General features: G+C 43.4%; 1 protein-coding gene across 1 annotated transcript in view; it reads right to left on the bottom strand.

The window, feature by feature from the left end:
* Positions 1 to 15,993, bottom strand: part of LOC110493933 (copine-9) — a 221,120-nt gene that overhangs the window by 48,510 nt on the left and 156,617 nt on the right. Inside the window, exons 11-16 of the mRNA XM_021568546.2 lie at positions 14,207 to 14,248; positions 13,596 to 13,671; positions 12,655 to 12,708; positions 12,316 to 12,377; positions 12,065 to 12,111; positions 11,410 to 11,591 (exon numbers count right to left, since the gene is read on the bottom strand). Of these exons, the coding sequence (XP_021424221.1) occupies positions 11,410 to 11,591; positions 12,065 to 12,111; positions 12,316 to 12,377; positions 12,655 to 12,708; positions 13,596 to 13,671; positions 14,207 to 14,248 (463 nt within the window). The remainder of the gene's footprint in view (positions 1 to 11,409; positions 11,592 to 12,064; positions 12,112 to 12,315; positions 12,378 to 12,654; positions 12,709 to 13,595; positions 13,672 to 14,206; positions 14,249 to 15,993) is intronic.

Below are 15,993 nucleotides of genomic sequence, written 5' to 3'. Positions count from 1 at the left end.
CATCCTACCGATCCTTGACTTCGGTGATGTCATCTATAAATTAGTCTCCAACACTCTACTCAACAAACTGGATGCAGTCTATCACGGTGCCATCCATATGGGCTTTGTCACCAAAGCCCCATACACTACCCACCATTGCGACCTGTATGCTCTTGTTGGTTGGCCCTCGCTTCATACTCGTCGCCAAATCCACTGGCTACAGGTTATCTACAAGTCTCTGCTAGGTAAAGCCCCGCCTTATCTCATCTCACTGGTCACCATAGCAGCACCTACTCGTTGCACGCGCTCCAGCAGGTATATATCACTGGTCACCCCCAAAGCCAATTCCTCCTTTGGTCGTCTTTCCTTCCAGTTCTCTGCTTCCAATGACTGGAACAACATTTTTAAATCTCTGAAGCTGGAGACTCATATCTCCCTCACTAGCTTTAAGCGCCAACTGTCAGAACAGCTCACAGATCACTGCACCTGTACATAGCCCATCTGTAAACAGCCCATCTATCTACCTTCCTCATCCCCATACTGTATTTATTTATTTATCTTGCTCCTTTGCACCCCAGTATCTCAACTTGCACATTCATCTTCTGCACATCTACCATTCCAGTGTTAAATTGCTATATTCTAATTACTTCGCCACCATGGCCTATTTATTGCCTTAACTCCCTTGTCTTACCTCATTTGCACTCACTGTATATATACTTTTTTTTCTTTTTTCTACTTTATTATTGAATATGTTTAGTTTATTTCATGTGTAACTGTGTTGTATGTGTCAAATAGCTATGCTTTATCTTGGCCAGGTCGCAGTTGCAAATAAGAACTTGTTCTGAGAACTTGCCTACCTGGTTAAATAAAGGTTAAAAAAAGAAGAAAAATGCCACTGCTCCAAATCCGCCATAAAAAAGCCAGGCTAAGGTTTGCAACTGCACATGGGGACAAAGATCGTACTTTTTGGAGAAATGTCCTCTGGTCTGAATGAAACAAAAACAGAACAGTTTGGCCATAATGACCATAGTTATGTTTGGAGGAATAATGGGGATGCTTGCAAACCAAAGAAGACCATCCCAATGGCAGCATCATGTTGTGGGGTGCTTTGCTGCAGGAGGGACTGGTGCACTTCACAAAATATATGGCATCATGAGGAAGGAAAATTATGTGGAACTAGGATCAAAAAATACAGGACTAAGATGAAATCCAGCTCTGACAACCATTGGATGTGGTAGGGCTGGCAAACTATCACAGATTACAAAGGGACCATACGGAATACCAAGACGCATACTCAGAGCATGTGCTGACTAGCTGGCAAGGATCTTCACTGACATTTTCAACCTATCCCTGACCCGGTCTGTAATACCAACTTGTTTCAAGGAGACGACCATACTCCCCGTGCCCAAGAATGCCAAGGTAACCTGCCTAAATAACTATTGCCCCGTAGCACTCACATCTATAGCCATGAAATGCTTTGAAAAGCTGGTCATGGCTCACATCAGCACCATCATCCCAGACACCCTGGACCCACTCCAATTCGCATACTACCCCAACAGATCCACAGATGATGCAATCTCCAATGCAATCCACACTGCCCTCACCCACCTGGATCAAATGAATACCTATATAGGAATGCTGTTCATTGACTGCAGCTCAGCATTCAACACCATAGTCCCCTCCAAGCTAATCACCAAGCTCAGGACCCTGGGACTGAACACCTCCCTCTGCAACTGGATCCTGGACTTCCTGACAGGCCACTCCCAGGTGGTGATGGTAGGCAATAACACATCCTCCATGCTGACCATCAACACGGGGGCCCCGCAGAGGTGAGTGCTTAGTCCCCTCCTGTACTCCATGTTATCCCACTACTGCGTGGTAGCACAGGTGCGCACGACTCCAACACCATTGTCAAGTTTGCTGATGACACGACGGTGGTAGGACTGATCACCGACGATGATGAGGCAACCTATAGGGAGGAAGTCAGAGACCTGTCAGTGTGGTGCCAGGACAACAACCTCTCCTTCAACATCAGCAAGGCAAAGGAGATGATTGTGGACTATCAAATCAAATTTTATTTGTCACATACACATGGTTAGCAGATGTTAATGGGAGTGTAGCGAAATGCTTGTGCTTCTAGTTCCGACAATGCAGTAATAACAAGTAATCTAACTAACAATTCCAAAACTACTGTCTTGTACACAGTGTAAGGGGATAAAGAATATGTACATAAGGATATATGAATGAGTGATGGTACAGAGCAGCATAGGCAAGATACAGTAGATGGTATCGAGTACAGTATGTACAAATGAGATGAGTATGTAAACAAAGTGGCATAGTATAGTATAAAGTGGCTAGTGATACATGTATTACATAAGGATACCGTCGATGATATAGAGTACAGTATTTACGTATGCATATGAGATGAATAATGTAGGGTAAGTAACATTTATATAAGGTAGCATTGCTTAAAGTGGCTAGTGATATATTTACATCATTTCCCATCAATTCCCATTATTAAAGTGGCTGGAGTTGAGTCAGTGTCAGTGTGTTGGCAGCAGCCACTCAGTGTTAGTGGTGGCTGTTTAACAGTCTGATGGCCTTGAGATAGAAGCTGTTTTTCAGTCTCTCGGTCCCAGCTTTGATGCACCTGTACTGACCTCGCCTTCTGGATGATAGCGGGGTGAACAGGCAGTGGCTCGGGTGGTTGATGTCCTTGATGATCTTTATGGCCTTCCTGTGACATCGGGTGGTGTAGGTGTCCTGGAGGGCAGGTAGTTTGCCCCCGGTGATGCGTTGTGCAGACCTCACTACCCTCTGGAGAGCCTTACGGTTGAGGGCGGTGCAGTTGCCATACCATGCGGTGATACAGCCCGCCAGGATGCTCTCGATTGTGCATCTGTAGAAGTTTGTGAGTGCTTTTGGTGACAAGCCAAATTTCTTCAGCCTCCTGAGGTTGAAGAGGCGCTGCTGCGCCTTCTTCACGATGCTGTCTGTGTGAGTGGACCAATTCAGTTTGTCTGTGATGTGTATGCCGAGGAACTTAAAACTTGCTACCCTCTCCACTACTGTTCCATCGATGTGGATAGGGGGGTGTTCCCTCTGCTGTTTCCTGAAGTCCACAATCATCTCCTTAGTTTTGTTGACGTTGAGTGTGAGGTTATTTTCCTGACACCACACTCCGAGGGCCCTCACCTCCTCCCTGTAGGCCGTCTCGTCGTTGTTGGTAATCAAGCCTACCACTGTTGTGTCGTCCGCAAACTTGATGATTGAGTTGGAGGCGTGCGTGGCCACGCAGTCGTGGGTGAACAGGGAGTACAGGAGAGGGCTCAGAACGCACCCTTGTGGGGCCACAGTGTTGAGGATCAGCGGGGAGGAGATGTTGTTGCCTACCCTCACCACCTGGGGGCGGCCGGTCAGGAAGTCCAGTACCCAGTTGCACAGGGCGGGGTCGAGACCCAGGGTCTCGAGCTTGATGACGAGCTTGGAGGGTACTATGGTGTTGAATGCCGAGCTGTAGTCGATGAACAGCATTCTCACATAGGTATTCCTCTTGTCCAGATGGGTTAGGGCAGTGTGCAGTGTGGTTGAGATTGCATCGTCTGTGGACCTATTTGGGCGGTAAGCAAATTGGAGTGGGTCTAGGGTGTCAGGTAGGGTGGAGGTGATATGGTCCTTGACTAGTCTCTCAAAGCACTTCATGATGACGGATGTGAGTGCTACGGGGCGGTAGTCGTTTAGCTCAGTTACCTTAGCTTTCTTGGGAACAGGAACAATGGTGGCCCTCTTGAAGCATGTGGGAACAGCAGACTGGTATAGGGATTGATTGAATATGTCCGTAAACACACCGGCCAGCTGGTCTGCGCATGCTCTGAGGGCGCGGCTGGGGATGCCGTCTGGGCCTGCAGCCTTGCGAGGGTTAACACGTTTAAATGTCTTACTCACCTCGGCTGCAGTGAAGGAGAGTCTGCATGTTTTCGTTGCAGGCCGTGTCAGTGGCACTGTATTGTCCTCAAAGCGGGCAAAAAAGTTATTTAGTCTGCCTGAGAGCAGGACATCCTGGTCCGTGACTGGGCTGGATTTCTTCTTGTAGTCCGTGATTGACTGTAGACCCTGCCACATGCCTCTTGTGTCTGAGCCGTTGAATTGAGATTCTACTTTGTCTCTGTACTGGCGCTTAGCTTGTTTGATAGCCTTGCGGAGGGAATAGCTGCACTGTTTGTATTCAGTCATGTTACCAGACACCTTGCCCTGATTAAAAGCAGTGGTTCGCGCTTTCAGTTTCACACGAATGCTGCCATCAATCCATGGTTTCTGGTTAGGGAATGTTTTAATCGTTGCTATGGGAACGACATCTTCAACACACGTTCTAATGAACTCGCACACCGAATCAGCGTATTCGTCAATGTTGTTATCTGACGCAATACGAAACATCTCCCAGTCCACGTGATGGAAGCAGTCTTGGAGTGTGGAGTCAGCTTGGTCGGACCAGCGTTGGACAGACCTCAGCGTGGGAGCCTCTTGTTTTAGTTTCTGTCTGTAGGCAGGGATCAACAAAATGGAGTCGTGGTCAGCTTTTCCGAAAGGGGGGCGGGGCAGGGCCTTATATGCGTCGCAGAAGTTAGAGTAACAATGATCCAAGGTCTTTCCTCCCCTGGTTGCGCAATCGATATGCTGATAAAATTTGGGGAGTCTTGTTTTCAGATTAGCCTTGTTAAAATCCCCAGCTACAATGAATGCAGCCTCCGGATAAATTGTTTCCAGTTTGCAGAGAGTTAAATAAAGTTTGTTCAGAGCCATCGATGTGTCTGCTTGGGGGGGGGGATATATACGGCTGTGATTATAATCGAAGAGAATTCTCTTGGTAGATAATGCGGTCTACATTTGATTGTGAGGAATTCTAAATCAGGTGAAAAGAAGGATTTGAGTTCCTGTATGTTTCTTTCATCACACCATGTCACGTTGGCCATGAGGCATACGCCCCCGCCCCTCTTCTTACCAGAAAGATGTTTGTTTCTGTCAGCGCGATGTGTGGAGAAACCCGTTGGCTGCACCGCTTCGGATAGAGTCTCTCCAGTGAGCCATGTTTCAGTGAAGCAAAGGACGTTACAGTCTCTGATGTCCCTCTGGAATGCTACCCTTGCTCGGATTTCATCAACCTTGTTGTCAAGAGACTGGACATTGGCAAGAAGAATGCTAGGGAGTGGTGGACTACAGGAAATGGAGGGGAGAGCATGCCTCCAACCACATCAATAGGGCTGTAGTGGTGCGGGTCTAGAGCTTCAAGTTCCATGGTGTCCACATCGCTAAGGAATTAACATGGTCCACACACATGGACACAGTTGTGAAGAGGACATGACAGCGCCTCTTCCGTTTCAGGAGACTGAAAATATTTGGCATGGGCTCTCAGATCCTCAAAAAGCGCTACAGCTGCACAATTGAGAACATCTTGACTGGCTGCATCACCGCTTGATATGGCAAATGGAAGGTACCCAACCGCAAGACGATATAGAGGGTGGTGGGTACGGCCCAGTACTCACCCGGGACAGTTGTAAATCATGCAACGCCGTGTGTCACGATCGCAGATTTTTAGAGAAACAACAAATGTCGGTACATATAAGTGTCTTATATTGGCTGAAAGCTTTAATTCTTGTTAATATAAATGCACTGTCCAATTTACAGTAGCTATTACTGCAAAAAGAATGCCATGCCATTGTTTGAGGAGCGCTCCTAACAACAAAACACCTTTTTCACCACAATAGGTTTGATAAATTTAAGTCTGAAGGTGAAATGTGTACTTACATCCTGAAATCTTGCTCTGATTTATCATCCAAAGGGTCCCAGAGATAACATGGTGTAATTTAGTTAGAGATCATCCTTTTTCATATCCTAAAAAGGTCCATATGGCATGCACGATCGATTTTGTATTTCCACTCGTTCAATTTGCAAAGAAAGGAATCTGTGAAAATCTAACACTAAACGTTGTTTCAATCAGTCAAACCACGTTCGTATTTATTCCTCAGAGATCCTAGAATGTAACCAGACTTCACTATATCATTAGGAGTGTAGTATATCCTATAGGACACCAAATTTGGTCAGAGAGCAACGCCTTCATGGCACACCGATGGTGCGGGCGTTCACTTGATTGACTGTAACTTTGTAAAATAATCACCAATTGGGTTCTAACAAAGCCAGCTAAATAGCCAAGGAGCGGGGCTTTACGGGAGTATGTGGAAACCCAGTATTTGTCGCAAAAAGTTGCTACTAACCTTGTGCGACGTCAAGCCTTTTCCTTTTGGACAAACATTTTAAGAATATGGAGAGTTATGAAAACTGGGTGTTTTGCAAATGTTGAACTTATAATATGGCTACTAATACTGGAAAAGCTAAATCAAAGTCCAAGTATACAGATTTGATGATATTCTTGCAGAAAAATGAAATGTGAATGTAAATGTCTCCTTCACAATTTGCCCAAATGTACCTGGGTGACTTTACACTCAATGTTATGTAGTTTTCTCATACTTCAAGTTATCCGTCTGAAACTTTGTACATGCACTGCCATCTTGTGGACACCATCGCAATTACAACCAGAGTGATGGCTAGATGTAGGGACCTTTCTGTTGCATTTCAAAGATGGTGGTAGAAAACAACTGGTTGTTTTTTGTCTTTGTATTTTCTTCTACAAGATCTATTGTTATTTTCTCCTACATTCCTTTCACATTTCCACAAACTTCAGTGTTTCCTTTCAAATGGTACCAAGAATATGCACATCCTTGCTTCAGGGGCTGAGCTACAGGCAGTTAGATTTGGGTATGTCATTTTAGGCAAAAACATTTTTTTAAAGGGGGCTACCCCTAATTAACTCTTGCCCTGACTCTATGCTCAATATATATAAATAAAACAGACCACAAAAGTATGTGGATACCCCTTCAAATTTGTGGATTAGGCTATTTTAGCCACAGCCGTTACTGACAGTTGTATACAGATAGCCATGCAATCTCCATAGACAAACATTGACAGTAGAATGGCCCGTACTGAAGAGCTCAGTGACTTTCAACGAGGCATCGCCATATGATGCCACCTTTCCAACAAGTCAGTTTGGCAAATGTATGCCCTGCTAGAGCAGCTCCTGTCAACTGTAAGTGCTGTTATTGTGAAGTGGAAACGTCAAGGAGCAACAACGGTTCAGCCGCGAAGTGGTAGCCAACACAGGCTCACAGAACGGCACCGTGAGTACTGAAGCGCGTAGCGCATAAAAATCGTCTGTCCTCGGTTTCAACAGTCACTACTGAGTTCCAAACTGTCGCTGAAAGCAACGTCAGCACAATAATTGTTCATCCGGAGCTTCATGACATGGGTTTTCATGGCCGAGCAGCCACACATAAGCCTAAGATCACTATGCACAATGCCAAGCGTCAACTGGAGTGGTATAAAGCTCGCCGACATTGGACTCTGGAGCAGTGGAAACACGTTCTCTGGAGTGATGAGTCATGCGTCACTATCTGGCAGTCTGACGGACGAATCTGGGTTTGGCCGATGCCAGGAGAACGCTACCTGCCCCAATGCATAGTGCCTGCTGTAAATTTTGGTGGAGGAGGAATAATGGTTTGGCCCCTTAGTGTCAGTGACGGGAAATCATAACGGTTCAGAATACATAAACAATCTAGATGATTCTGTGCTTCCAACTTTGTGGCAACAGTTTGGGGAAGGCCTTTTCCTGTTTCAGCTCACAATGCCCTCGTGCACAAAGCAAGGGCCATACAGAAAAGGTTTAGCGAGATTGGTGTGGAACTTGACTGGCCTGCACAGAGCCCTGACCGTAACTCCATTGAACAACTTTCGGGTTGAATTGTAACGCCTACTGCGAGCCAGGCCTAATCGCCAAACATATCAGTGCCCGACCTCACTAATGCTCGTGGCTGAATGGAAGCAAGTCCCCGCAGCAATGTTCCAACATCTAGTGGAAAACCTTCCCAGAAGAGTGGAGGCTGTTATAGCAGCAAAGGGGGGACCAAATTCTCAGGATTTTGGAATGAGATGTTCGACGAGCAGGTGGCCACATACTTTTGGCCACATACTTTTGGCCATGTAGTGTATATCTTTATCTTTAACTCTGCATTGTTGGAAAAGGACCCGTAAGTATGCATTTCACTGTTAAAGCCAAATTATGCTTGATCCAAAAATGTGGTAGGAGGCTCCGTATGGAGGGAGTGACGCAATTGTGGTGCCTCCGGAGGCATGCAGAAGTTAAATTGAGCTCCGTATCACGTGTGCGCCTCCCAAATTTTGTAACCATGTGGAGGGCTTCGTCCATCTCCACATTGACATGATCGTTTGATGGTAGGTGGTGGCGGGGGGTCAAGTATAAATACAAACTCATTTGCGTGACATCAGCTCTGCTCCACGAAGCGCAAGAAGTCAGGGCGACTTCTGTAGAGGCCGTATCACAGTAATATGTACGGCAACTGCAGAAGTCAGATTTACCATGCAGAGCCTTTTAGTCTACACCTGTTGTTTACGAAGCATGTGATAAATATAATTGGATTTTCTTATGAGTTGAGGCAGCCCTCCTCTTCCAGCAGGATCAGACAATGTGGTCTAATTAAAAGATCTCTTTGCATGACTTGCTTGGGCTTCGTCACGCCGAGGTGAGCTCTAATTGGAAGAGCTGATTTAGCGGTGGCCCATTCGGAAATGAGCCAAGTTAAAAAGCAGTGATGAATCTCGACAGCAATGGTGTCACTTTGTGTCACAACGTACTCACTGGTTTCAGACACTTTGGGGAGGAAGAACAATAGCACTTTTTGGATACTGCGAAGCATGTCTTTCACAAATCTGATGTAATGCTACAATTTGATATAATTTGAGAGTGAATTTTGAGGTCAGACATCTATGAATCATAAGACAGAGGAAGATGATTCAGACAGTGATTGATTTAGTCAGATGTGTCCCTGTCTTGGCATGGGGCTATTAGCTGATACTAAAAATAATAAAAGATATAAAGAGAAAATAACCTGTGTGGCATCCATATCTTTCTCTTTATCAATTTGTTTATCAAAATTGACCAGCACTGGTGTTTAGACCTGAACTTTCTATACATCGGTTAAAAATATGGACAGCATTACTGGTGCCGTTGTCATGAACTGTTATGAAAATTATTTTGTAAAGGCTTATGGATGGCATTGAGACCTTACAACATAGTCTCATTACAGACCTGACCTTCGCGTCATTTCCTTCACATCAAGGAGACTTCTGTGTGGCGAATTCCTCCAGTTTTGAGTCTAAAATTAGCTGAAAATAAGACTCCTATTGTTTTTTTTACACGTATTTGTTCAGGAAGTCCGCCCCTTTTTCTTCCTCCTCTGAAGTATCTGTCCAGGGAGATAGAATCCGAGGAGAACTCGTTTTTTTCTTCTTCGTGTTTAGTGTTTGTTATTCTTTCTTCATCGGCTCATGAAAATAAGCTAAGCGCTACGTCCTCTAAAGTCTTTCGGACGGTGTCTGTCTTGTCCCTTTTTGTTTTGCACTTTTCCACATCAAACAGATGGAGTTTTTACATTTTTCCCCACCCTTACTCTACCCTTGTTCAATCACTTCACATAACTACTTGAAGCTGACACTAGCTCATTGGCTTACACAATGGTGCTGCAATTTGTGTTTTATGTTGACATATTTAGAGATTCTCGTGTTCTTCGTGACTTTACCACACCATGTTGAAGCATCAACCAGCAGTAGAAACAACAGCAAAGCGTTCTCCCCACCCGTTTTGGTAAAAAGCTAAGGGATGGGGCTGGAGAAATGGAACCACTCTCAAACTCATAGACAGAGCTATGGATGCAAGGACTGACCATACATGATATCAAAATGATAGTTTTAACCATGTTTTGAGGCTATATAGTGTTTGTTTACATTTACTTTGTTGACAAACATTGTAGTAAAACAAGTTTATATTTTGGGTTATGATTAGTACGACAGGTGAACTAAGCTCATGAGGCATTTATAAGTTATAGTCTTTAAGAATCAATGGGTACATATAATTAATTTATATGTCCAAAAATGGATGTAGCAACTACTGATTGACCCTTTAATGTAATGTGTTCAGGGTGTCATTTATGTGGGCTGTAAGGGTGGGTAGTCATTGTCAGACTTCGCAGGAAATCACAAGAAACTAAGGATACTCCGTTCTGAATCATGCCAATACAGACCTTCTGACGATGCGTGTTTTCATTACGCAATGATGTTATATATATAGTATACGAGTGTGAGTGTTTTTTTTGCCTCATGTCAGTAGGCATAACACAGCTCTGATATGTATTGGGATAATTTAAGTTAGCAAAATCAAGTATTTCACAGTTGACCATATTTTGATTACTAACAGTCCTAGGAAGTTAAATACAATTTATTGTCACATGCTGTCACGACTTCCGCTGAAGTCGGGACCTCTCCTTGTTCAGGCTGCGCTCGGCGGTCTGCATCGCAGGTCTTCTAGCCATCATCGATCCACTTTTCATTTTCCATGTGTTTTGTCTTGTTTTTCCTCACACCTGGTTTCAAACCCCTCAATTACTTGTGGTGTACTTAACTCTCTGTTTCCCCATGTCTTTGTGTGGGATTGTTTATTGTAGTGCTTGTGCACGTTCCCCGTGAGCGCACGACGGGTTATTTTTGTGCCCATGTATCTTGTTGTTCTGGTTGCCGTTGGTTTGGCTAATAAATCTCCGGTTATCACCCAGTTCTGCTCTCCTGCGCCTGACTTCTCTGCCGCCAATTTACGCACCCCGCTACACATGCTTTGTAACCAGGTGTAGACTGACAGTGAAATGCTTATTTACGGACCCTTCCCAACAATGCAGAAAGAAAAAAATTGAAATAATACAAAAATAAATACACAATGTTATAGGGGGAAACGCGTTTTGCCAGCAATATAATAGAGCAAATGAAACATGTATTATTCTTGGAGCATCAGTCAGCCTTGGATACAAATTGATATGGGTGGTGTTCAGTAGCATGAACTACTCAAAAATAGAACAGGACTCTATTTCAAGAAACAGCAAGGTCTCTCAACTGAGCCCGACAGATGGACATACACCATTTTAGTTTCCAACTCTCATTTGACATGAACTCTTATCAGCAAAGGGAAGTGTATGAATAAAGAAAGCATTGTGGATGGCAACTTCACATCTGTAAAAGCGTGAAAGCAAAAAAACACCTTACAGAAGGGACGTTGTCATCAAATAGTATTTATATAGTTCCCAAGGACTGAGGACTCTTCTGTGGATCAGTAAATACTGTAGCATAAAGTACCAGCACCTCATTGCAAGAAATAAAACTGTGCCTGTTCATTACCCACAGTAAGTCCATCATAAAGACAATAAAAAAATGTTTCATCATATCAACAACAACTGCTCCCTCCCTCCATCACTCTCTCACCAGTGGGAAGACATGGGAGATCTTGCCATCCGGGGGCAGCTTTGCTCCAAAGCCGTAGGCAGGGAACATCTTGTCACTGTCGTAATCCTGGATGATCTCCCCCACAGCCTTCAGGGCCATTGCGTAGGCATTCATCTGGTAGGGACTCATGTAGTGCAGAGAGGTGGGCTGGGATGGGTTACCTGGAACACAGAAACAGAGCATTGGTTATTTCGTTACATATTTTTTAAACCTTTCTTTAGAAAGGGAAGTCATATTGAGACCCAGGTCTCATTTTCAAATGAGCTCTACGACACATCACACAAAATACAAAACACACATCAAGTACAAAAAAGACATAGGCCAAACAGTCAATGTTTCACACTATCATACTACTTGTCTTAGAATACACGTTGAATACATTGATATAGATAAGTGCTATGCTATTGACCTATTAACCTACAGCCACAAGGCCGTGGGTTCAATTCCATCAGCATTCACTGACAAGAAGCTACAGCATTGCAGTATCTAACGTTCATTTGATAGTAAAATATTGCTGGCAATATTTGGCCCTGCTTTGACAAATGTTAAAGTAAGATTATTTTGAAAGAAGTTTGGGGAAACTAGTCCTTTAGTAGAGCCCTACGACTCGTATAAGTGATTCTGCCACACTTACCATTAGACGCTGTGAAATCGATGGCCACTGTGAAGTTGAGTTGCGTCCTGGGGAGACAATGATGAATTACACTGAATAACCCAAACGTTACCAGACAAAAACATAATAAAGACTAAAAAGGACATTGTCTGTTTAAACAATACAAAACCATTTCAGACATGAAAGCCAGGCTGAGCGAGCCATCAATGGCTCATCAACATTATTAAGATTAGCCTCTAATGTTAATGGGACGTCACAAAGATTTGGCTCACCCTCCCCGGATGAAGTCTACAAACGTGTATTCTGACTCCACTTTAAAGGACAGCAGTGTGACCTTCAGGGGAGGGAGAGAGGAGGAGAAGGAGAGGGGGGAGAAATAGGGAGAGAGGGGAGAGAAACAGTGAGAGAGAGATAAAGAGGGGGGGGGGGATATAAGGAAAGGGATATAAGCAGAAACAGGAAGAGGGCAAGTGAAAGAGAGAGAGAGGGAAGAGAAAGAGATGGCCAAAGCAAAACCTTGAATGCATATGACATATCACATTTTCAATGAATCCTATCTATAAAACATATGATAGATGGACAATGGAAAGCTCAAGCTCAAAGGTTCTTACTGTCCCTGAATTGATGTATTTCTTCTTCTTGCCTTTCTTTTTATGGTTTAGAACCTGGACAAAAAGAGGAAAGATGCGTACATTGAAAAGATGACTAGTTTGATTTCACCACATAGTTTGCTGTGTGAAAGTGTGGTATGGAAAGAAACTGACCGTATGGAACATGTCATATTCTAAGTGATAGAGGACGGATGAAAAATAACATTCTTTTCATAGCGGGGATATCTAAGTGAAGTCGTAAGAATTGGAAAATGTGAAGCTTCAAATGGGTAAATCACAAAAATGCTCATCTCATTATTAAAGATATAATATGTTTTCTGATGTCTTATTTGAGTAACAGCTGTGTGCTGTGTACATGTGTACTTCAATATTAGTCAGTAAAAAATGTCCTACATAGAGAGACAACATAATACAACCCTTATTATAAAGCATTATAAAGGCTCAAACATGCTTTAAAAAAGTCAGAAATTCCCAGTGAGCACAAGACGTAAAATTTGTTTTCCCAATGTCTTTTTAACAAAAAATATGTATTTTCAACTTTTTTTTATGTCTTGTGCTCGTTGGGTTATACCTGCAAGCTGTAGCCCTTTCCTAGTGGAATGTTATTCATATTTTTCATAATTAATACACATTTGTTTTGTTGTTTGCCTGAAAATCCTGTGTTTCTATGTGAAACAGTTTTGTTATATTTCAGTCTTCTGTGATGTACAGTATTTGAAGTATAATTTTGGGATGCAAACTCAACATTTAATACATTTCAACTCTATATCTGACATGGTACAGGTGTCTTCTTTTTTTTAAAGCCCAGAACCATGTGTGTGAGCTGTATATTTTAGTTTCAAAGTAGATTTATTTAAGACCACCAAGAAACACTCTGTGTGACCCCTGACTTAGTCCACTGCAATAATTTAAGTGTTACTGTTATTTTTACTTTTTTTTACCTCATAGACGTTGAACTGGCTCTGGCCTCTGGAGAATTCTCTGTAGCTGGTGGTGAACTCGCCAATGAAGTCATGACTGTGGGAATAGTTGCGAGAGTAACACCTGCAGCATCTGAAAGAGTATTATACTAAAGGAAACACCAACCCCGTCCCCTCTCTGTACATCTAAATACCATCACCTAAAGCCAAATAGGACCTGCTCACTTTCAATCTGCGTGTGATATTTAGAGAGGAAGCCCCGTGGGCACATTAGTAGCCACCATCAGTGAAGAAGGAGAGAGGGAAAGAGGACAGAGAGATGGAGGGAGTCAGTCAACACTCATATTCATAAACCCTCTCCCTTTTGATATTACCGCCAACCTTTTAAAGTTCCGGTCAGTGAATTATGGTTGTGTGTGCTTATGGTGGAGAGTCCCTCTCACCCCCCTCATCCCCCCCCCATCCCAATGTCACTGGACTAATAAGGTGATGAAGATTCCCCTCCAGAGAAAGAACGAGGGATGACATTTGAGGGAGACTTGGAGCGTCTGAGGCTGTCTGGAGATTGTAAATGAAATTAATGAGTGAAGAAACAAGGGGGAGGAGGGAAGCGAGAAGAGAGAGAAAATTACCTTCCATCTCTGTCCCAATCATACACGTCCACCTTGACTGTCCTGGAGAAAGGGAAGATACGAGAGAACGATGAGAATCGAAGAGAGGGTGTGTGTGTGTGTGTGTGTGTGTGCGTGCGGGTTTGTGTGTGCGTGCGGGTTTGCGGGTGTGTGTGTGTGTGCGTGTGGGTTTGCGGGTGTGTGTGTGTGTGTGTGTGTGTGTGTGTGTGTGTGTGTGTGTGTGTGAGTGAGTGAGTGAGTGAGTGAGTGAGTGAGTGAGTGAGTGAGTGAGTGAGTGAGTGAGTGAGTGAGTGAGTGAGTGAGTGAGTGAGTGAGAGAGAGAGAGAGAGATACAGTGAGAAAGAGAGAAATGAAAGATGATACACTACAGAAGCTTGAACAACAGTGATAACACTGGAAATACACATGTCATATCGTATTATACAACGGATGGGTCTAATCCTGAATGCTGATTGGTTAAAACCGCATTCCAGCAAAAACTAAAATGGATGAGTGGAACATTTCTTATGATCTTTTCTGCGGCATGACTATGGATGAATGGGAAAAATATATATATATATTTTTTGAGGATACTGCATTGAATGGCCTAGAGAAAAGCCACAACGAAAAAAACACAGTTCAGAATACAAACTGGGCTATGCGTTGCTTCGAGGGCTGGCTAGCAAAAATAGAAAAAAAGTTGCTGACTTCAAAACTGTCACGAAGGAAGAGTTTAACATCCTTCTCCGACAGTTTTATGGAAATGTTCGAAATGGGAAGGGGGAGCAGTACAGCATAAGTAGCTACCTAGCATTCCATTGGTGGCAGCTGGTGCCTTATGAAGGACACTGAATTTACCACCTCAAATAATGTATTTCTGGGCAACATCAAACAGTTAAGAAAGCAAGGAAAAAATATCACATACAGCCACCCTCCCATTACCGATAAGGACATGCCCCAGCTCCAAAACTCCCAGGCTCTGAATCTCAGTACACCAAGGGGTCTGGTCCAGAAAGTGTGGTTTGACCTCCAGTTACATACACCAGACAATTAAAGCCCAACTCATTCCTAGTAAAAACAGACAAGAACGGCCTAAGGTATGTTGTTCATAGCCTGTTTGTGTTATTTCTAAGTTGCACTCATAAGTAGGCTACTGGAAATCAATATTATAACAATGCATTCTCTCTTTCAGATACGCCACTCTCGCATATAACGAGGCCACAAAGAATTATCTGGACCCAAGGGAGACACCCGTGCCAATATATCCAACAAACACCGGCATTATCACATGAGTCAGCTGTGGTGGAGAACAAAGAGAATATATGGTTTCATTGATTAAAATCAGCTCAAATGAATGTCATGGATTGTCTTTCTTTTGTCTGAACAATGTCCTGACAAGAGAGCACTATTTTTCTGCCAGGCAAAGTCAGGCATCATAAGCTCATTGTTATGGATGTATCGAAATACATCTTCACTAGAAAACAGCTTAAATGCAAATACAGCTACTTTGCGGTTATTCTGTCTGCACTTTTTGACGTGACTGTAAATTAGCCGTAGATGGCTAGCTAGCAAGCAAAGGAAAATAACTTTGCCAGTCGGTTTGGCAATACAACATTTAGAACGAACGACTGGGTTGCGTCTATAGATACAGAACAAAAAGAACAAACGACTGGGTCACATCTCCAGCAACCCTAGATTTGCATCGGGACTATATCTTGTGGAAGGATGAAATAGTATGAATACATTTATCAAAATAAAGTTAAGGAAAATGTGTCGATCATTATTTGATGATCATTTCGGGCCTAACA

The sequence above is a fragment of the Oncorhynchus mykiss genome, chromosome 17 (assembly GCF_013265735.2).
Source record: "Oncorhynchus mykiss isolate Arlee chromosome 17, USDA_OmykA_1.1, whole genome shotgun sequence".
Classification (NCBI taxonomy): domain Eukaryota; kingdom Metazoa; phylum Chordata; class Actinopteri; order Salmoniformes; family Salmonidae; genus Oncorhynchus; species Oncorhynchus mykiss.
The sequence above is the reverse complement of the archived record's forward strand: the minus strand, read 5'-3'. Positions and strand labels throughout refer to the sequence as shown.